Source organism: Budorcas taxicolor, chromosome 1, assembly GCF_023091745.1.
Source record: "Budorcas taxicolor isolate Tak-1 chromosome 1, Takin1.1, whole genome shotgun sequence".
Taxonomy (NCBI): Eukaryota; Metazoa; Chordata; class Mammalia; order Artiodactyla; family Bovidae; genus Budorcas; species Budorcas taxicolor.
Genome location: NC_068910.1, coordinates 147,734,105 through 147,756,697, shown reverse-complemented (window position 1 = coordinate 147,756,697; position 22,593 = coordinate 147,734,105). Strand labels below are relative to the sequence as shown.

Here is a 22,593-nt window from a genome sequence, read left to right as displayed (position 1 = left end):
TTGTCTCTGTCTCTGCTGCAGAGACACTGTTTGGTAGGATTCCGATATGTTACAGGATTGAATATATACCAATTCTTTGCCATTGAAGATAATAGCAGTGTTTCAGACTTGGGGCCAAGCACTGCACGTTACCTAATTTGTTTTTCGTTGCAGAACTCGTACTCTCTCTTTAGAAATCAGGAAAGTGGGCTCTGAAATGTTATCTTGCCTGGCTTTCCTAGCAAATACATCATAGAACCTAGATTTAAACTTCAGTCTCACCGGCTGACCATTCCTCTTTGTGTCACTGACTGAGATGCTGAATTTTCCTTTTGTCCCACATCCTGGCATTCCTTTCAGAGGAAACAAATGTATTTGTTTAAAGGCTGTTGTAAATTTATTAAAACTTTAACAGAGTACCTGAGGTCATGAAGAGACCTAAATAAGAGGATTATTAGGTCAGACTTGACACGGATATAACACAGTGGGCAATATGGAGAGCTCTTTACAAAAAGTGGGGAACAGAGGAGTTCCAGTAATGTTGCTGCTGCTTGTCCTGCTAGAGATTCAGGAGTGGGCCGAGTGCCTCTGCGGCCCCTGCTTACCACCATGGTCCTTGACTGTGAAGACACAAAGCAGCTTGAGTGCTTTTGATAAGAACATTTAACATCACACTTGGTCTGGCATAGTTTCCAAGAGATGGGAAACATGGTCCCCAAGTTGTGTGGTGCTTTGATTCAGCTTTAATCTGGCTAAGACTGAACTACAGCAATATTCTGTTCTCTACTTCACTTCATTCCTTTTTTTTTCAATCTTCAAAATCTTTGTTTTCCCTTAATCATTCAGCCAACTTCTTGAAATTCATCTCATGCCCGTAAGTAGGAAGTTAGATTTGAGCCCTAAATAGGGCTAGCCGGGAAGAGGGTAGGCCACATCTCCCAAGTCAGAGGGATTAATGGAAAAGGAGAGAGATGGGGGGAGAGAAGGTATAGAGCTGCTCCCCACCCCCAGAGTGGCCCTAAACCATGGCTATCACTCATTATTATCCCCATATAATTAATTTAGATATTTGAGAGAATTAACTTTTTTTTTTTTTTTGGACCAGGATTCCCAAAGAAATTACAGTGAGTAATATTCACCAGGCCATTTGCAACATTCCTTTTCTGGACTTCCTCACAAACAAACACATGGGGATACTGAATGAAGATCAGTGAATGGAATGAATATGCTCCCAGGAAAGCAGGATTCAAAGCCTTGAACTGTGATGACTCTTCTTTTCTGGAGAAGAGATGATAGTTTCCTGTGTGCCTCAGAGTATCATGGCCACCAAACCATTGCCTCCATCTAATACCACCGGAGTGTTCAGTCCCAGGTCAATCCCTTTAGGACAGAACTTTGTTTCCTGATTCTAGAGCTAAGCCGTGAGTGGATGCATGCTCTGTCAGCTCGCATCTACTCACTCTGTGCAGGCTCCATGAGGGTCCGGGGCGTCAGGCCACTTTATATTGGGCCCTTTTGTCCTCTGGGAAAACTCCAGGGGGCACCATGGGCCTGAGTCTCCCTCCAGGAGGTAGGAAATGAGTCTGGCAAGCTAGAGTTCTACCCATTTCTGTGGGTTGGGATTCCAGGTACCCCAGCAGTTACCCTGATAACATCTGGAGGAGGGTTGGGCTTCGGCACAAAGCAGTGGCCACGGTGGGGAGGATCCGCACTCAGCCCCGAGTCGACTCGGGAAGCAGTGATCCTGTGCGGAAACCACACGAGCTTGGGAGGCTGCAGACTGAGAATTCCTGTTTGATGGAACACAGGATATCACTGGAGCCAGTCTCAGCATTGTCAAGGGGTGAACAGAGTCCAGCACAGGTCAGGAAAAGGTTTGACTACAGCTGAGAAGCCTTGCTGTGTTAGTCACAGGCCCGTGCAGCTTGGAGGATGTGCCAGCAGAGCACTGGTTCATACTTTGGCGTGGTCTGCAGGAGCTTCTGCTGCTGAGTCCACCTCGAGTGGCCAGTGGTTCCCACAGTCCCTCAGAAAGTTTATCTTATCCAGTTCTTCTCTGTTGGTGAATTGTTCCCAAGAAGAAAAGTGTTTCAAACAACACTTGTGAGTGCCTTAAAGGTAGAGAAATGACTGTCAAAGCCAGGTGACAGGGAGGTCAGTATTCAGAAGCAGTGAGAACAGGCTGGTCGTGAGCAGAGCCCGGTCCGTGGGAGACAGAGTGGATAGAAGGCAGGTTAGCGGCACCCTGCATGATGTCCAGTTTCAGTATAGACAGTACCCCAACCTTCCTAACAAAGTCTCTGTGTAAGTAAAGAATCTGCTCTCAGTTAGGAATCTGCCCCAAGGAGATCTGAAACCTACCCAAGTCAAAGAAACTTACCCAAGCAAGGTAATTCATGTTTTCCTGAGTCCTCTAGATGTTCAATTCAGGAAAAGACAGGGAGGCAACTACGAGAAATCTGCCCTTTTAAATTCAGCATCTGAGGACTGCAAGTGCAGAAGGAAATCTATTCAGTAAGGCATAGGGTGTGCCCTGGTTAAGAATAAAATAGTCTAGTGGTGAAGACTCAGATATTCTGTACATAAAATACTCCAGGCAAGGTTAATGGGCAGGTGTAGACTCATTTACCAGTGGACGATGACTCATATCTACAGGATCGAAGATTTGATCCAAATGAGAACAGATTCAGTTCTTAGGTATGAAAGCCTCAAGAAATTATCTTTTTGCAAAAGAAATAGTAAACAGTCCTCATATATGTTAATGTTTCAGATGTGTTTGTATCATAATATGTAACATAATGTGTAACTATCTACAGTAAATCTTTTGGTATTTGTGATGGGTTTTTCTGAGTTTGGGGGCTTCTCTGATAGCTCAGTTGTTAAAGAATCCGCCTGCAATGCAGGAGACCTGGGTTTGATCCCTGGGTTGGGAAGAGCCCCTGGAGCAGGGAAAGGCTACCCACTCCAGGAGTCTGGCCTGGAGAATTCCATTGACTGTATAGTCCATGGGGTTGCAGAGTCAGACACGACTGAGCGACTTGCATTTTCTGAGTCTGGAGCACTGCGCTTGGGTAGGGTTTTTCTTAGGTTAGGTCCCAAAGAGCTGGGGCGAGGCAGAGGTGTAGGGGTTTGTGTATTCTACTTCTTTCCAAAAAGAATTTGCAGCTAGTAGAAGAAGGATCACAGTTACATAAAAATCTGAAACAGTTTTGGAAGAATGCATGTTGGCCCTGGACATATGATTTCTGACAGCCTAGAGTGAAGGAAAACAACCTGATTGAGCTCAGAGCATCCTTAAAGCCAAGGCAATGAGGGAAACAGCTTCCAACCAGGAAGCACATTGGTCCGTTTGGCAAGAATGGGTCTCTGCTGAGGCCTGGAAAAAGTTACTCCTGTGACCTGGTCCTGCTGGGACCATCTGCTAGCACAGAAAAAACTACAGGAACTACAGAAATATTTCAGAAATGACTATTTATATCCACCCTTAATAGAAGTAAAGGCTTTATTTTGGAAGCTTTGGTTCTTCAAAGGTAAAGGTAAGAAGTTCTTTGGGGAGGAGGCCCTGGGAGACAGTCCAAGTATGTAGCTTTCTTGGGACCAGACTTCACTTAGTATCAGCCTTTAGGGAGTCAAATGGTCTGGAGGAAGAATAGGGGCATTGCTTAGGCCCCTTTCCTGAGTGTTGTGTGTGTCAGCCACAGTTCTGACAGCAGCCACAGGACAGTGTCACAGTACCTTATCGGGGACTCTCTTCCTCACTGGAGGAGCCTGTGTGTGTGACCAGCAAGAGCTCAAAGGATCCCCCGTCGGCTTGGGGCGGGCTGCACAGCCAAAGTTCTCTCAAATGCTGCCTTTTGGAGTTTGACCTAAAATCCTGGAGTTACTACAAGGATGAAAATATTAGTGTTTGTAATGGGTTTTTCTCAGTTGGAACCGCCAATCTTGCTCTCAGTGACTGGGGCCCTTCCCTCTGGTTGGGCCTCCTCACAGCTGATCAAGCCTGCTACTGCAGTGCTAACTTTGGTTATGGAATAATTAATTTGAACTCTATTGGCTAAAATTACCTAACACATTAAACTGTTTTAATACAAAAATGCTTATTGTATAGAAACTTGAGCAAATATTGTAAAATGTAAAAAATTTTAAATTACCCATAGTTCCCCTTCTCAAAGATAGCCACTATTAATATTTCAGTACATTTCTGTCTTTATGTGTATTATTTATATGACCTACATGAGTTGGGACCACATGGTTGAGGCTATTATTATCTCAGTGGCTTCCTAAGGTCTTAACATAATGTTACTGGAGTAGCCTTATTAAGACCTAGAGTGAGTGGAACAAGTTTCTTCAGAATTCAGATCTCATAATTAATGAAGTCTAGTAAGGAAAGCTGTTGCATTGGGATGTTTGTGAAAAGCTGTCTGTTCTTGAGCATGCAGGATGCCTTCCTAAGGTCAGGCCTCTCTTGGGCAGTGATGGGGCTCCTAGGACAAGCTCAGGGGGAGGCATAGCTGGCTGTGACGGACAGGGGCTATTGCTGGACCAAAGCAGCAGATGCCCGTAGAGCCAGCTCCCACGAAGGGGTGCCTGCACAGGAGAGAACACGTACAGCAGCTGTGCTTTGCACGGAAACCTAAGTTCTCTTAGGGGGAGGTGGGGTTTGCAGATTAGGAAACAGAAGTCTAAGCCGCTGTCAGCTAATGAGTGGAGAACCAAGGTTTGTGCCCAAGACTGGCTTCAAGGATAGTCTCGCTTTACCCTAGGCTCCTGGTGGGGCTGGGGAGATCTGGGTTCCTGTTAAATACTGCATATGACACCGGTGCGACTACAGCCCTGGGTGAGCATTCCCAGAATCTACAAGCCCAGGGCAGAGCAGCAGTAGCCAAGGCACATCAAAACCCCGTTATCAAGAGGAAAAAGGAGGCCATGAGAAGGCGTTCGTGTTTATGATTAAATAAATAAGTTACAAGAAACGGAAATAGCACATCTGCATTTTAGTAAAATCTGAGATTGTACACTGAATCTGTTTGCTTCTCACAGAAGGCCCAGCAGGCAGTCTCTTTTCCCTTAGGAACATCTAACATGCAAACCAATGAAGTCTGAAATAATAGAACCCTTTGTGTAAGCATATGGTTTTGCTTTTCTGTTTTAAATGATTCTCTCAGATCATTTCCTTTGCTGGAATGAGGGGAAAGGCTGTGCCTGCCAGAGCTGGGAGCTAGCACCTCTGAGGGGATGGCCCCCTCGCAGCCTGAGCTGGAAACACTGCCCCACCTCCACTCGGAGCTGCTTCTGAAACCTGAATGCCATCTCCTGTGGCGAAAGTAAAGGCTCACCAGGCTAAGTCACTTGGGAGCTGGAGAGGGATAAAAATCCAAAGAGAAATCCTTGAGTTTTCTTACCAAAACTGTCCTTAGCTTGTGCCTATAATCTCTAAAAGGACACAGATGTTTCAAGGGCTGCTTGCAAAGAGGAGAACCAGGCTGGTTCCAGGTGGCTGCACTGGCTGGACTTGATGGATAAAGTCAGCAGAGGGACTTCCAAAACCAAAATGAGCTGGTTCCTTAGCAGCTAGTGAGCTCCCTGTAATGATACGACATTTTAAGGCCTTTTGGGCCACCCTTGCCCCCAAAGACACTCGCAGTTCTTACTATATAGTAGTTCCCATCTAGTCATCAATACACTAAGGGAACAAAACTGGTGTTAGTACTACAACTTGGGGCTCAGAAACCAACAAGATAAATGTCCTTCATTCAGCACTTCACTCATCCCAAGAAATGTTTTGTTAAAACCAGGGTCATCTTGGCCATAAAGAAATTACATTTTTAAAAAAGAAACCCTATGATTGATCTTCTTCTGTTCTTTTGGGAAGCTTGTTCCTGGTTACTTAGCATTATCATGAATCACATGCAGGTGATGACCTAAGATTTCTTCTACAACCTGTGGGGGGCTGCTGGTGGGACTATCCAAGGACATTACCTTGAGTTACCATAGGTTCTAAAATTATCATACAGCCTAGACATTACTGGATCTTTCAAGAATCTGTTATGTCCATATTCCTCAACCCCCAGAGACCAATTCAGTTCACAGTAGAATTGATCGAGGTCTTCAGATTTAAAAACTGAAGGGCGCCCTAAAGAGGCAATTAAAAAAAGATCTGAAGCTTTCCGCACACTTCCCAAGGAAGGAGAGGGTGGCGGGGCCCCAGCACTGAGCTGGGTGGTGCCTCTGTTCTGCTCACAGCACCCGTGTGGCTTGCAGAGGAGTGGTGCCCCCTGGCGAGAACGGAGGCCCCTCCCCTGACAGGGCCATCCAGTCCTGAGACCTCACTGCAGTCCCCGGTGGTGGGTTCTGATCCCCTGTGGCTCGCTCTTCGGTGGGCAGTCACACGTTGAGGATCCGGGGAGCCGAGGCCTGAAAGATGGCTGAGGGGTTAGGGGCAAACTTTTTCCTCACCTCAGGGGCCTGAAAAATGAAATTTAGCCACAGATCAGTGGAGCTCTTCCTCAACTTTCCCCCTCCCAGCAGCTGCAGACTGCTAACCTGAAGGGTCGGGGTGGGGGGTGTCCACAAGACCTTACCTCCTGCTTCCCAAAGCCTTTGGGTTGAGTCAGAAACTGAACAGCCCTACACCTCCCTTCCAGCCCCTCCTCTTTCTTACATGGACTCAGGGACTTGGAAGCTTGTCACTAAGCAAGTGGTCAAGGGTAAGGCTGGGACTTAGGAGGGAGGCAACACCCTGCTCCCAGAGAAGCCAGTGCTAGGGGAACACGTGGCTAACGACAAAGCAGCACCTTGGCTTTCAGTTTGTGAGCGATGATTACGGGGGTTCAGAAACCACTGCCCCTGCCATAGTGCCATCCTACACCATCCACATCTGACACCTAGTCCCTAACCTGGAAAGGAAAGCCGCTGTTCTCACCCCGCTGCGGCCAGACACCAGCTTCTCACTGACCTGGAAACTGGCCCTGGGGCTGCCATCCCATCCAGAGCTGTGGGTTGTGATGACTTTAGTGGGCTTCACTTTTGTGGATCTTGATGGCTTCACTCCAGTCCAAGCCTGGAATTCCTGTCTGGAACAGAACACATCACAACCTTGCACAGGGCCGGCTGTCCCTCAGGGGCCTCGGCTCTTGCCCTGTGCTTCTGGAACATTCCTGGCCAGTGTCTGCTGAGCTGCTGCTCTGGCTGCCGATGTTACTTCCTCACAGAGGCAGAACTAGCAGAGGAAGTAGACCCCAAACAGCTCCACCAGAAACTTGCTCCCACGTTGCCAGGGAGCAGCAGGCACACGCTGCACTGGGAGTGAGCAGAGAGCTCGGGCAACAACAGTATCCAGTTTGTCGTAAACCGCGAGCTCCTGGTGTGTGCTGGGCTCCCCGTACTGTCTCTGGGCCAGGTCAAGGGGCTCTAGAAGCCCAGAACCAGCGGAAGTCGCTCACCTCCAGCCCGTGTCACTGGTGGCCCTTAGGTCCAGGCAGGGGCCAGCCTGGACAGCTCACAGCAAGGCATGGTCATACCTGGTTATAACTGAGGAGGAAAGTGAGGCCCAGCGGTCTGTTTAGTTCTCTATAACCTGTGTTATTAACTCCTGTAAAAGAGTAAATCATAGTGACCATCTCAAGAAACTAAAGACCGCCTGGCTTTTGCATGGTGCTGTGCACATGGGCACTCTTGCACGGGAGCAGGGAAGGATGGTGGTCTGCATGGGGGTAGGGACTGCTGGCTGCTTGGAGGGAAGTGACAAGGCTGGCACAGCCTAGCTCCATGTGCTCAGAGTTACATCCTTTTGACAAAAACTAACTCCTCTTAAAAAAAAAAAAAAAAGACCTATTTCAATTCTGTCAACTCCCCTACTAAATTAGCAGAGACCCCCCCCCCCCCGGGCCCACAGGAGCCCCTGGCCAAGGGGAAAAGTGTCCAGCTGACCAGGGGCAGCACCCACATGTGGGCTGGGTCCGTGCCTATCCCATCCACAGCCCTGGCCAGGTTCCAGGCCCTGAGGCCAACAAAGCAGCCTTTTCTCCTTAGCCGCAGCACAGCTGGGCACCACTGGGCAGGCCACGTGTGCATGGCACAGCTGTGTCTGTCCACGGTCAGCACTTGGATACCAGGAAGTGGATTGGACCAAGGCTCTGTCGGATAATTTTTGCTTCCAAAGCTCCAAGGTTTCAACGACCAGCTGGCTGCACCATCTGCGGCTCTGCGTCTCCTGGGGAAGCAGGTCCTCCCCTGGGCGTGCCCTTCTGTCCCCGCTCTGAGCTGAGCCTTGGGCCAGGCAGCCCAAGCCAGCTGTCCCGGGCTGGCTGTGGGGTCCCAAAGCAGGAAGTGACCTGGCCCAGGGGCTAGGGCAGTCCCCATGACTGTGGGGCAGGAGATGATAAAAATACAGGACTAAGTTGAGTCCACTGTGCCTCCCTCACCAAGCAACTTCCACCATCATCCACCTCACATGAGCCTCAACTGGACTTGATGCCCACAGTCCCTCCTACTGAGGGGCAGGGAGCTACCAGGGCATTGCAGAGAGCCCAGTCTGAGGATACTGAGGCCTGGTTCTCAGCCCAACATGACTTCAAACAAATCCCTTAACTTCCCTAACCCTTCAAGTTGGGCACTTTAAAAAGTATGGCACTTAAAAAAGTGCCAAGTCTGGCACTTTGACGGTTAGCCCTTTAACTGACTCACCGAGGAAAGAAAGAGATGACAGGAAGAACTGCCAGAAGTGGGTGGAACTAGAACCTGGGCCAGAAGTGCGCACACGCACACACACACTTCTGGAGCCAGAAGTGCGCGCGCGCACACACACTTCTGGAGGGAAGGCAAGTGGGTGAGGCAGGTCAGTTCTCATCTGGAGGCCAGTGGCCAGGTGAGGTGAGACCTGCCGGGGTGGAGAGGAGCAGCCACGAGTACCCTTGATATCTCTGGGCTCTCATGATCTGTTCATTATCTTTGCTTTGTGAATTTATTTAAATGGTTTTCTTAGGTAACATGCATCTTGCAAGAAGGCAGGCGGGATGGAGTTGCTCATACCAGTAGCAGAGCTGGGAGGCAGAGGGTCTCAGAAGTCAGCTTGCAGGGTGACAGGAGAGCCGGGTTCAGCAGCAGTCCTGTGTCTCTGGCAGTGACCCAGGCAAGTCAAGCTCTTACTATTTCTGCTTTACCGATGAGGAAAGGGTCAGAGGGACCAGGTGACCCACCAAGTTTATACACCAGGAAGGAGAGCTCTAGTGGGTCCCAACTTTTGCCCAACCACTGCCAGACATAGGTCAAGCAGCTACCTGATTGAGAGGAGGCAGCATCTTAGGGAATGGCAGCCTGTTTGGGGGCACAAATTTGATCTAGGGCAAGAAACACTGGAACTCCACTCTGTTGTACGTGACCTCTTGCCAGACACTCAAGTGCCTCATCTATAGAATGGGGACAGCAAGAACTGAACTGATTTCAGGGGGTTATTGTAAAGTCTTGGGCTTCCCTCGTAGCTCAATTGGTAAAGAGTTTGCCTGCAATGCAAGAGACCTGGGTTCAATTCCTGGGTTGGAAAGATCCCCTGGAGAAGGAAATGGCAACCCACTCCAGTATTCTTGCCTGGAGAATCCCATGAAGAGAGAAGCCTGGCGGGCTACAGTCCACGGGGTCACAAGAGTCAGACACGACTAAGCCACTAAGCACACACACTGTAAAGTCTTGGGGGAGATAATCTATGGGACGTCCTAAGCCTGGGTTCTGGTACATGCTAAGCAGTACCTTTAGTATCACAGGAACTGGAAGGACCCAGCAGGACATTCAAACCTGCCATCTGTTTAACAGGTGAGGCACTGCTTCTGAAAGTCCAGCCTTTGCTTGGACACTCCCAGTGAGCAGGAACTCAGCACCATGCAAGCTTACTCATCTCAGTCAGTTCTAATTATTGGAAAGTGTGTCCTTCCCAGAGCTGAAGCTATCTCCCTGCAAGCTCTGCCCCGCTCTATACCTGGAACATCAGCCATGTGAAGGCATGGCACACCCAGGACCTCTGGCCTTCCAGGCCTGTCGCCAATCAGCTCCCTCCAGCTGGTTCAGATCAGGGCCTGGTCATGCAGCAGTCAGCACCTTCCACTGCCTGGCTAGGGTGCCAGCACTGCAGCTCAGTGCTCTGCCCCTCACATTTCTGTAGCTCGGCTTGAGCACAAGACCCACCCTGCAACAGCCACTCCCCATTGAGTTCCTCAAAACCTGCAAGCCCACTAAGGAATCTCTGAGGAGATGGGATGTTCTTGTATCTCGATCATGTGTTCAGGTGTATACAAAAGTCACCCATCTGATTGATTTTACTGGATGGAAATTATACCTCAAAACAGTTGATTTTAAAAGTAATAAAGTTGAAGGGGAAAGTTCATACATTTTGGCCCTTAATTCGACAGGTATGAATTCATACTGAAGAAATTAGGGTATAAGAAAAGATTTAACTATAAGAATGATGATCTTGTAAGTTATTTTTTCCTCTAAATTTTTTTTTGTTGTTAAAGGTAATACATGTACATTTTCTTTTTCTTTTAAGCAGTGATTCAGGGAATTCCCTAGTGGTCCAGTAGTTAGGACTCCTCACCTCCACTGCAGGGGGCGTGAGTTTGATCCCTGGTCGGGGAACTAAGATCCTGCAAGCTACATGGCATGGCCAAAAAAAAGCCCCCAAAACAAAGCAGTGGTTCAAAACAGCAGAGTGAAGAGCCCCTCAGTCTCCCTCTACTCCTGGCAGCATCTACAACTCCTTTTCCTTCCTTTCCCTAAAGGTTACGATTTTCTCACGTATCCATGCGGAGATGCGGAGACATTTTACGCTTATTTCAGCAGATATGTATACATCAATAACCCTTTAACAACACAGATAGTAGCAGACAAACTGCTGTGCATCTTTTTTGACATCTTGTTTTAGTCTCTCCTATGGCAGAGCTATAATTAACCAGTCCCCTATGTCAGTAGGACAATGACACTGTTTCCATCTTCTGTACATTGTTGACATGTACCTTATCACTCCTTAACTCCCCCCCCATGTTCAAGGTTACATGTAGGGAAATTTTCTAAGTGCAGTAACTAGATCAACAGTGTTTTTAATAGCCCCAAATTAGCAACACCCGAAATATTTAATGACATGAGAACACATTATTATTTGGAGGTACATATCAATATATGGGTAATGTATTGATATACCCATAAGAGAAAACACTACACATCCATTAAAACTCCTGTTATAGAAGAGCATCTAGTGACAGGGACCAACAGCCACACACATGAAATAAAAAATGTAGTTACAAAAAAAAAAAAAAGTAGTTACAAATCCAGCCATATAAGAACTACAAATGGATATGAACTCAAATGCATGTTAAGGATTAGAAAGAACTACCAGTCTAGGATAGGATTGGGGATACTAATTTTTTATGTTGTAAATTCTGTAATTTCCAGTTTTTTTACAGTGACTATGTCTCACTGTTGTAGTAAGAAGAAAGCCCTCACTTATCCAGGAGAGGAGCACAGGCCTGTCAGTGAGAGCCAAGTCAGCTGCCCTCAGTGGGATATTGAGGGGACCACCCAGAAGCCCTGCATCTGGTCCTCACCACCAATGCCCCCGGAGGGCACTGGCAGCTGGCCTGCGAGCACCACTTCCATGGTTGGGCCCTTCTGGCGGAAATTAAGATTTTAACTCCTACGAAGGCAGGCCTTTCTGACAGGACTGCCCCAGAGAGTGAGGTAGTGAGCTCACCGTCAGGGAGGTGCTTGCTCTCTGACTCCAAGTCTGGTCAGGGAGCATCAACGGAGAATCAAAGGGGTGACCTCACAGGCTGCCTGAAGCTCTCGAAGTCGGGTGGGATGGGGGATCCGGGCGCCTCCTCGCTCCTGCCCACCTGGTCCTCCTGGCTCCGCGATTCAGTCTCCTGGGACCACGGGGTCTGGGTACGATGCGCTCCCCTGCCCCCAGCCTCATACCTGTATGATGTGGTCGCCACTGCAGCCGCAGCCGCGTCGCCGATGGGGAGCACGTAGACCCCCCGGCCGGGGGTTGCGGGGGGCTTGGCCCTGCGGCTGCTTGCTCCCGGTCCGCGTCCCTGCGTTGCATCTCTGGACCCCGAGGGCGCCGTCCATACGCCGAAGTCCCGCTGGTACTGAGTGAGCGGCACGTCCCGACCGGGGTCCCGGGAGCCTGCGGGAGATGGGCCTCTGAGCGAGGGAACACCGCCCGGGATTGGTTCCTCGCTCTCGAGGTCCGAGTAGCTGTGCAGGGTCAGCGGCACGGCCACGTCGGAGCGGTCCAGCTGGTTCCAGCGCCGCGCCAGGCAGCAGAGGCGGCTGATGCAGGGCCACGCCATGCCGGCCCGGCGTCTGCCGCTCGGCTCCCCGCGCTCCCGGGCCGCGCCGCCCCCGCCTGCGGCCCCGCCCCCACGGCCCTCCCCGCGCCGCCGCAGCTCCGCCCCCTGGCCTGGGACCGCCACCCAGGGAGCGAGGGCTGGGCCACAGCTCCGCACGGCTCTGGAGGGGTGCGGAAGCGGGGCTGGGGTTAAACTGAAACCGGCTGGAGGCACTTACAAGTATCCAACTTGAAGAATGTTCCTTAATTTAATGCAAAGTTCCCCAAGTGCTATCCTACAAACTGAACCTGGCTTCGCAGAGCCCAGGGGCCGGATGGCAACCCTTCCTAGCTGGTACTGAGTGAACAGTCCGCTGGGCCCCGCCCACAGGCCACTGGCTGCCAGATTTGTGCGAGGCTGCACACGGGGCTTGCGGGCAAGCACGAGATGTAGCGATGAGTGGATCAGAGAGAAGACTTGGGGCTGCACTTCCCGGAGAACACGCGTTTGAATCAGCCTTTATAATGCCAAATTTGTGACAACCAATTCAGCCTTCCACTGAGAATTGACATTAGCCCTCAACTGACATTTCCTGAGGTCTAAAATCCCTAATTTTAAAGCATGGCTCCAAAGGCTTGATTTAGCTTTATAAAGCTGCCACAAATCTTTGGCTACTATGCTATAAAAGTTCCTCTCCCTCCTGTGCAGAGCTAAGGTAATCCTCCAAGCTAAAGGTCAGTCTGTTTCAGGCATAACAAGGTTATCAGACAATCCCTGGCCACACAAGCCTTCCTGAACTGACACAAGCCCTCAGTGTGCACTGCAGACCAGTTAACTAGTACCTATCGAAACATTAATTACCCAGTGCACCATCTCAAGCATATACCTGGACAGTATCCAGCCTGCACCTCAGAGGAACTGCAGTATAGCCCTGGCCAGTCAAAAGAGATTCCTCTCCCAAACCATTGCATTGCTGGTCTCAGCTCGAAAGCACAGTGACGTGACACGATGACTGCCCGAAGTGGCAGCAGCTCAACTGCCTGGGCCTGGCCATGACCCAAGGCAGCAGCAGAGGAGCCCTGTGTTCTGTGAAGACGCTGGGAGACGACACACCTCAGATTACCCACCTGCTCTGTGTGACCTCCATGCACCACGGCCGTGGGTCAGCCACTCGGGAGACTTGTGACTACAACAGTCCGTCCTGCAGGAGGGAAAAAAAAGAGCAGCTCTTCTTGTTTTGACTAATTCATTCATTAAACAGTTAAAACAGCACTTATTATTGCTTTGTTCCTGGAATAATGCTGGATGCCTTCAGGAGGTTTACAGAGCAGTGGGTGACAAGACATGGAAACCAGTGTACCAGAGCTATCCAGCAGTGGAAAGGGGGCCAGGGGCCTGGACTCACCACCCGCAGTGAGGGTGGACAGCAGGACCGGGTGGGGACGCAGGGGTCAGGGCCCAGGGGTTCAGCCACAGGCAGCCAGGGCTGGATCACGGAGGGCCTCGGCAGCCACACTACAGGGCTCACAAGCAGTTTTTCACAGGCGACAACAGGAAATGTCTAGAGTGTTTCCAGCACTCTGTGGCCATATGGAGAAGTACAGGACATTTCAGAGAGCAGCTGGAGAGCAGTCTTTACAGCCAGATTAGGGACAAGGGACTGGGACTTAACGCACAGGTGCTGAGAGTGGAGAGAAGGGGCTGGATTCTACAAACAAGAGGTGAGAGAGGGAATCTAGAATGGCCCAGGTTTCTGGCTTAAGCCAGGAGTGACATTTGACATGCCTGCACAGTGGGATCCAGGACCTAGAACTATGTTTGACAGGCAGCAGACACAGGTACAGAGTGACAGAGCTCAGAAGACAATTTCACAGAGGTAACTGAAGCCACAGAAGTGGAGAGAAAAGAGAGCTAAGGCTGCACTTCTGGGACCCCACACTGCAGAGCGCAGTGGAGGCACCAGAGGCCGAGGCGCACGAGCCAGGCGGAGCATGGCCTTGGGGTGATCACGTGTCAGCAAAGCAGCCAAGATGAGGAATGAAGGTACCTCAGCGGGCAAACAGGAGAGTAGGGACAGTTGCCAGAGCCTTGGACAGTTAGGCTTGTCCTTCTGGAGCTGGATGCTCACCTCCAAGGCCTCTCATAGGTAGACACTTGACCTTCTAAACGTGCCTTCTCAGACCATCACAAATCATAAAGAGGAGACATGTCTTCTTCATTGCCTGTTTTTCGGGTCTGCCCAGAGACATGAATCTCATTTTGGACTCCATACGGAAGGTCCATATGATCTTAGCCTCCCATCCCATCTCTGAAAAACATTTCTTGCCTCATCTGTAAGTCACAGGGTTGTTAGTATTAGCTACATATTCAGAAATGTCAAAGCACAGCAGTGTGACCTTGGGCGGTTCCCACACACAACCACCCTGGCTTCTTACTGGCAAGATGAGGGCTAGGTTAAAAAAAATTATCTTGCCTTGAAGTGACATTAGTTTAGAATAGAATCCTCTGCCTGGCAAGAATGACCAGTACTTCACAGTAGAGAAGAGTCTGGCCTGGTGGGGAAGATGAAGAACCACCATAGCCGAACAATTCCTTGGTGCTGGGCACATACTGCCATTTAGCTCTTAACATCGTGTGAGGTGGGCACCGCTCCCTCTCACTGTCATGAAACCCAATGCTCCGTGCCCGCCACCATACAAGCCCGGCCCTCTACAGCACAAGGTGCAAAATTTGGCATAACCTTTTGAGATCACCAAAAGACCCCAAAACTCCCCTATAAATCCTTTCAAGAAAAACTTTTAAATTCTCAAATTACATTTCCTAGAAATAACTGTCAATCATGAGAAGTTGTTCCACTACAGTGAAGCTACGACAACCCCCGTCTGCTATGTCAGTAAGATGCTCCACTTCAGAGAATGGACATTTTCCAATGTAAGATGCAGTTAGGCTCAGATTCAAGTTTGAATTTATCCAGGATAGTTCCTTCTAATTCTTAATTTAGCTTGAATTTTAACCTAGAAAGCAAAACCTAAAAATAGCTTTTTGTATATGACACTCACTGCCACAAAGTATTACCTACCTTTCCTGGGAAAAATTTAGAAAACATTGCAGCTGTTATTTCAGACCATGCCAGAGAGAAGATGTTCTTAATTTTTACCTGTCAACCAAGCAAGGAAAGGGGTAGGTAAGTAAGAGTCAATATTTCGCAGAGGTGCTGGGAGGCTGACATTAAAAAGCAAGCACTTCTGGCCTTTCCATATGCACACTCTTCAGGTTCAGGCGCATGTTAAATAGAACAGCGCACAGTGAGATTCCAGGCCAGCACTAGTGCTCTTCAAAAGAGACACACACCCTCTGTTTACAAACTAGAGACATATAAACCTTTATTTCACAACTTTGTCATAATTCACTTTCTAATGAGACATGTTCTGGGGACAGTTTAAAATACTGGGAAAGCTAGATGCTGAGTATCTTCCAGGCAGGAGCAAAGATGTGGTCACTCCAGGGCCGCTGCATTCCTGGGCCTTCAGGCAGCACAGACCAGACGCGCCAGTATTGTCCAGCCCCGGTTACTTAGAGCCACCTCCTTTTTTGGGGCTGTTAGTCCTCATTTCATGCCAAATTTTCACTAGAGGCTCCCTGTTCTTCCAAATGAGTTCATGACCGTAAGTAATATACCATCTGGGGAAAAGAAGAACAAACCAGGTCCAACATTCAAACAGTATGACATACAAATAACAAGTACCACGATACCACGTTGACATCTTAAAACCTGAATGCCACTGTCACTTACTAACCAGCATATTAAAATAGCTGATTACTTAACATAGATCAATGACTTACCTTTAATATACAGACTATATAAAAGATGGAAGTAGAATGGAACCAAACGTGACTACTCCAGAAGTACTACACGCATACTACTTTTAATTCACCATAGCCCTGCAAGTCAAATACTATCACTTTCCCCATTTACAAACATGAAGAAACTGAGTCTGAGAGAAAGTCATTTGCCCAAATGCTAACAGCTTCTAAGTGGTCAATCAAGGACTCACTCACAGGTCAGACTGATTCTAAATCTGGACTCTTTTTTATTATGTCAAGTGTACGAAATGTCAAGAGTTAGAATTTACTAATAATGATGGCTATACTTAAAACAAGAGAAAGAAGACCACCCTAAGATTCAAATGCAATTATAAAACTCTTACAAGAAACAAAACACTTGTCAGGACTTTCCATTAATAAACTGTCTTCTAAACTCTTTTTAACCTTATTTCAAGCAAAGAGTCAAATACTTTAATCTTATGGGTACATTGTTTTGATTATATGTCCAAGTTCAAATGTAACTGGTCATTTGGTTAAATTAAAATTAGGAAAATATTTCAAACTAGCTTCTGCCTCTTTGGCAGCAGCATCACAGTCTAGCGCTCAGTCTGAAACTCCAGCTCTGCAATGACTCGCTTTGTGACCTTGGACAATTCCTCCTTTCAACAGCTTCCTTTCTACAAGCTGGAATATCTCACAGGATTTTAAGAGTATTAAATTAGACCTTAGCTTAGGCACATAGTAAATATTCAATACACATTAGCTATCATTACTGCAGCAGTACAAGGTGAAGACCATAAAATGTGCTCCAGGGACATAAAGTCAAAGAAATGTGCAAAAGGTTACTAAGAGAATCAGTACCATTTTATAAATATTTCTCAATCTAGATTAAAGATGTCAGAAAAGATGAATTCTGGTTATGACTGAGATCGAGTAAATGAAAGGAGCTGAAACTAGAAACAGCAAAAAGAAAGGATTCCTCTGCCTTTCAGATCCTGGACTTCAAAAATGCACCTGATTCCGTTTTCAGAAAAAGGTCATCTAATAATAGTTGAGAAAAATAAAAAACTGCTGAGGAAAAGCTCCTTTAAGTATACATTTAAGTATACAGGTAAATTTGGAGTTCATAAAACAGAACCCCTTTCATCAATCTTTATGTTTCTCATACTAATATCAGGTCAGTTTCTACTGTTTATAATGTGCTGCTGTTAAAGCTTGAACTCACACATGCTATTCTTTAATCATCACTGAAAATTATAAATGGCATAATGGCACTTAGTTCCACCGCCTACTGGGCAAACCTGCTCCACTAAGAATAGATTTTTATTTTTAATTAAAAAAATCTAAGTTTTCCCACTGTCGTGAAATAAAGTAAAAATCAAATAAAGGTCAAAGGTAACATTTATGCAAGAAAACAGGGGCCATCATGGATCCAGCACACCAGACAGACCAGGTCTGCTGAAGGGCCTCTCATCTGTCTATAGTTCTATGGTGGCGTCGCTACAGCACTGCTATGTTTTAGGCCTGAACCACAAGACAACTGTAATCACTATGGTGTGACGGGCAAGAAGGCTTTGGATCTGGGTGCAGATGCTCAGTAAGCAGTCAACGCTCACTGATGGCGTCGGCCTCTACCCCAGCCATGCTGCGCGCACCAGCACGCTCACCGCAGGCAGAGGACCAGTTCCACCCACTCAGGGTATCTGCCCAGCACTGCTGAGGTCAGCAGCGTGGCGACTGGGCAGGGCAGAGGTGGCTGGAGAATAGGGGAAGGAATACAGCACAGACTGGGGGCTGGGGAACAGTATCCAAGAAGGGCCAGGAACTGTGACAGGTCATGAGTTGGGGTGATATGAGGTTAAGGGTAGGGTAAAGGCACAGAGGGTCTCTCTCTACAAATGACCAAGGCAGGAGAAGGGCCAAGAGTCTCCCATTCTCACTGCACACGTGAAGGGGCTCAAGACCAAAGCAAACCGCACTGCGATTTCCTTGCCCTCGCAACCTTACCTGCCCTGCTTCCATACCCGAACTAACTGCCTTACTCAGGGGTAAGGAAGGAGAGGACCTGAGAAGTGTCAGTCAGTCATACTCAGACTTACATTCCAAAGAGAGCTCCCCCAAGATGTGCTGCATGATCAAAAAATTTCCATCCCAGGATCATTCCTGCTGTATCCATGGCAATAATGGCTTTTAGGGCCTGAAAGCCAGAAAAGAGAACAGAACTGATACAACTTTGATTGTTCCAGCATTGACATTTCTAATTTAAGGGCAAGAATTCAGTCAATGTAAAAATATCACCCTGTCCCCAGCACTTCACGTCATAAAAATACTCACATTCCCTGCTGTGAACGTGAACATTGGAAGGAAGATGATGGCGAGTCTCCCTTCCGGGATCTTAGTGCAAACGGCTGCAAGGACAGTCATGATTGCGCCCGACTGCAAACCAACACATAGGGGAAAATGTGAAACTCTCACTGTTCACCTGTTTAGGACTACAAAGTCTAAAGCAGAAATACTTCTTACAGAAAGCTTATAAGCCATACATTTCTAGGGGAGCAAAGTTAAACAACTTTCCATTACTAATGTACAAAATAACAAGCAAAGGGGCTCCAAGTCCACGATACAGTAACCACCTGGCAAGGACTAAACTACAGGCAGTAAGATGTAACAATGTCAGCACTTGACAAACTTCAGGAACCCTATCACATGCATCACCATATTTAGAGACTAAAAATGGACTTCTCAAACCTCATCAGAACTCCTTCAATCAGCGAGTGAGCATGAATTCTCCCAATACGCACATGTGCGGAATTCCTCCCAAATTTAATGCTTTATCATAACTCATGTGAACTTTGTATCCTACTTCATAACACTAAATGTTTTCCTTAAAAGAATTTAACAAATGTTCTGCTCCAGGAAAGCATGCCAAATTTGTCCTGTGGCTCTCCATGACCCACCCCTCACAGAATCCTCCCAGGGACATACATGCATCTGCCTGCTTGAGAAGCACTTTCCTTCACAATCTTGTATCTGAGAATAAAAATAATCGAAACTTCACAACCTTATGACCTGTAAGTCAATCATCTCTTGTTATAACTGAAATTATAATTGCTATAGTTTTATCATCTATAGTGTTTCTCCACATTGCTACAAATCTTCATAATTTAAATTGATGATGGCTATGAAATACCTGCTGGATAAATTACGATAATGTAACTAAACTTTTTTAATGTCACATGTTCCCAATTTCTCTGGATGGTACAATAACTGAGAAACTGGATCATAATCCCTTGTTTACATTAAATCTCAAGATCATGATTCATTCAAACAGTTGGGCCCTATGCTAGACGCTGAGGATACAGAGGGAATAAAGTCAACAACTCCTGCCTTAATGGAGCTCACAGACTGGCACAAAAGACTAAAATAAGTAAAAGCAACAAAGCATGGTCAGCTATGACGGGGGGCTCGGCAGCCGCCGAACTTTTCCAAAGCAGTATCAGTGCTTTACTCCATCAGCATTATACGAGATTCCAGTTTCTCCATATCCTCACCAGCACCTGGGATGACCTAATCATCTTTGAGATATAGTGATATCTCTGTATGGGCTTTATTTTCATTTTCCTAATGACTAATGATGTTCATCTTTTCATGTGGTTATTTGCTATTCATATATCTTCTTCGAAGGATCTGTTCAAACTTTTGCCCGTTCTATAATTTCTTTATATAGTCTGACACACGTTTTATCAGACTTCTGACGGGCAAATATTTTCTTTTAGGATGTTATCTTTTAACACTGTCTTTGGAAGATTGTAAATTTTTAGCTTACATAAAGCCTGATTATCATTTCTTTTCTTATGGGTCCTGCTTTGTGGTGTCTCAACTATGAAGTCTTTGTCTAATGTAAGATCACAATGAGTTTTTTCTATGTTTTCTTCTATAAGTTTTTATCTTAGGTTTTACATTTAGGTCTGTGTTTCACTTTGAAGAAAACTTCAAAATACTCCTGAACCAGATTTAACTTTTACCATTCTGCCACATTTCACTTATTTTCTCTCCATACAATACTTTTTTATCCTGAAACATTTGAGAGTAGGTGGCATATATCAGACGCTTTTACTCCTAAATACTTCAGTGTATACTTCCTTATATTAATATATCCTACAAAATAGTTCTCAATTTCAAGAAATTTTACATTGATACAATATTTTCATTTAATCTACAGAATATACTCCAGTCTGGTTAATTCTTCCACTAGTGCCCTTGCGGCTGTTTCCCCCACTTACTGCATACAGTCGTCCTGTCTCTTTGCTCTTCTAAAAGCTGGACCATTTCCCTAGCCTTTTTCTTTTTTTTTAAAGGGGGGGGTCCATTTTCATTAAAAGCCTCTGATTAAAAAAGGTGAAAATAAAGGATATCTGCATAGAGTAAGCCAAACATTTTCCTGAACAAAAAGCTGTGGAAATTCCCTGGTGGCCTGGTGGTTAAGAATCTACGCTTCTACTGCCAGGGGCCAGGGTTTGATCCCTGGTTGCAGAACTAAGATCTCACAAGCTGTGCAGTACGACCAAAAAATAAATACAATAAAATGTCATTAAAAAAAATAAAAAGCAAGTTGCCATTTATTCAGACACATAAATACTTTTAAATCTGTGTAATATAAAGGTCACTCTGAGAAAATTTTAGAAGGATAATGGGACTGCCTACCTTTAAAATAGTAAGTACAATAAGTTACAGTCACAAAAAAACTGGCTTTACATAGAATGGCTATTAAGAATTTTCTTTAATATTTAAATTTCTGTAATGAGCACTTTAGGCTTTCCAGGTGGCTCAGTAGTAAAGAGTCCACTGGAATTGTAAAAGGCCTGCAATGCAGGTGTCCTGCATTCAATCCCTGGGTTGGGAAGATTCCCCTGGAAAGGAAATGGCAACCCACTCTAGTATTCTTCCCTGGGAAATCCCATGGATAGAGGAGCCTAGTGGGCTACAGTCCATGGGTTCACAAAGGAGTTAGACATGACTTAGCAACTAAACAAAAACAATGAGCACTTTAGATGGAGAAAATAATCATTGATAAAGAAGGAAGAATCCCTCAGAAGAAATGGAGTAGTCCTCACAGTCAATGAAAGAGTCTGAAATGCAGTACTTGGGTGCTCCATTCATTTTCAAGGCAAACCATTCAACATCACAATTACCCAAGTCTGTGCCCCAACCACTAATGCTGAAGATGAAACTGGATGGTTCTATGAAGACTGTCTGACACCAAAAAAAGATGTTCTTTTCATCATAGGGGCCTGGAATGCAAACGTAGGAAGTCAAAAGACAGCTGGGATAATAGCCAAGTTTGGCCTTGGAGTACAAAATGAAGCAAAGCAAAGGCTAACAGAGTTTTACCAAGAGAACGCACTGGTCATAGAAAACACCCTTTTCCAACACAAGAGACAACTCTACACATGGACATCACCAGATGGTCAATACTGAAATTGGACCGATAATATTCTTTGCAGCCAAAGATGGAGAAGCTCTATACAGTCAGCAAAAACAAAACTGGAAGTTGGCCCAGATCATGAGCTACTTATTGCAAAATACAGAGTTATATTGAAGAAATGGGGAAAACCATTAGGCCAGTCAGGTATGACCTAAATCAACTCCCTTATGATTAACAGTGGAAGTGACAAACAGATTAGGGATTAGGTCTGGTAGATAGAGTGCCTGAAGAACTATGGAAGGAAGTTCGTTAACACTACAACAGGCGGTGACCAAAATAATCTCCAAGAAAAAGCAATGCAAAAAGGCAAAATGGTTGCTGAGGAAGGCTTACAAACAACTAGGTAGAGAAGCGAAAGGCAAAGGAGGAAAGGTAAGATATACCAATCCGAATGCAGAGTTCCGAAGAATAGCATGGAGAGGTACAGTCTTCTTAAGTGAACAATGCAAAGAAAGAGAGGAAAACAAAATGGGAAAGACCAGAGATCTCAAGAAAATTATAGATACCAAGGGAACATTTCATGCAAAGATGGGCTCGATAAAGGACAGAAATGGTACAGACCTAACAGAAGCAGAAGATATTAAGAAGAGGTGGCAGGAATACACAGAAGAACTGTACAAATGTGGTCTTAAAAACCCACAAAACCACGAAGGTGTGACACTAACCTACAGCCAGACATCCTGGAGTGCAAAGTCAAGTGGGCCTTAGAAAGCATTACTACAAACCAAAGCTAGTGGAAGTGATGGAATTCCAGCTGAGCTGTTTCAAATCCTAAAAGATGATGCTATTAAAGTGCTGCACTCAATATGCCAGAACATTTGGAAAACTCAGCAGTGGCCACAGGACTGGAAAAGGTCGGTTTTCATTCCAATCCCAAAGAAGGGCAATGCCAAAAAGTGTTCAAACTACTGCACAATTGCACTCATTCCACACCCTAGCAAGGTAATCCTCAAAATCCTTCAAGCTAGGCTTCAACAGTACATG

The 22,593-nt window shown here is 46.5% G+C and overlaps 3 protein-coding genes across 7 annotated transcripts in view; 1 reads left to right on the top strand and 2 right to left on the bottom strand.

Annotated features, from left to right (window-relative positions):
* Positions 1 to 3,243, top strand: part of YEATS2 (YEATS domain containing 2) — a 108,029-nt gene extending 104,786 nt beyond the window's left edge. For all 5 annotated transcript variants that reach the window (XM_052654300.1, XM_052654254.1, XM_052654336.1 and 2 more), the window contains one exon: positions 1,085 to 3,243. In XM_052654300.1, coding sequence (XP_052510260.1) covers positions 1,085 to 1,193 — 109 coding nt within the window. In that variant the 3' untranslated portion in view covers positions 1,194 to 3,243. The remainder of the gene's footprint in view (positions 1 to 1,084) is intronic.
* A 3,120-nt stretch (positions 3,244 to 6,363) lies between these two features.
* On the bottom strand, positions 6,364 to 12,320 carry MAP6D1 (MAP6 domain containing 1). Its single transcript, XM_052648763.1, has 3 exons — positions 11,941 to 12,320; positions 6,935 to 7,052; positions 6,364 to 6,444 (listed from the first exon to the last, which is right to left on the bottom strand). Exons 1-3 carry the CDS (start codon positions 12,318 to 12,320, stop codon positions 6,364 to 6,366), a joined length of 579 nt encoding a protein of 192 aa, XP_052504723.1.
* Positions 12,321 to 15,665: 3,345 nt separating this feature from the next.
* Positions 15,666 to 22,593, bottom strand: part of PARL (presenilin associated rhomboid like) — a 53,315-nt gene continuing 46,387 nt past the window's right edge. Inside the window, exons 8-10 of the mRNA XM_052640005.1 lie at positions 18,459 to 18,560; positions 18,224 to 18,321; positions 15,666 to 15,980 (exon numbers count right to left, since the gene is read on the bottom strand). Coding sequence (XP_052495965.1) covers positions 15,869 to 15,980; positions 18,224 to 18,321; positions 18,459 to 18,560 — 312 coding nt within the window. The 3' untranslated portion in view covers positions 15,666 to 15,868. The remainder of the gene's footprint in view (positions 15,981 to 18,223; positions 18,322 to 18,458; positions 18,561 to 22,593) is intronic.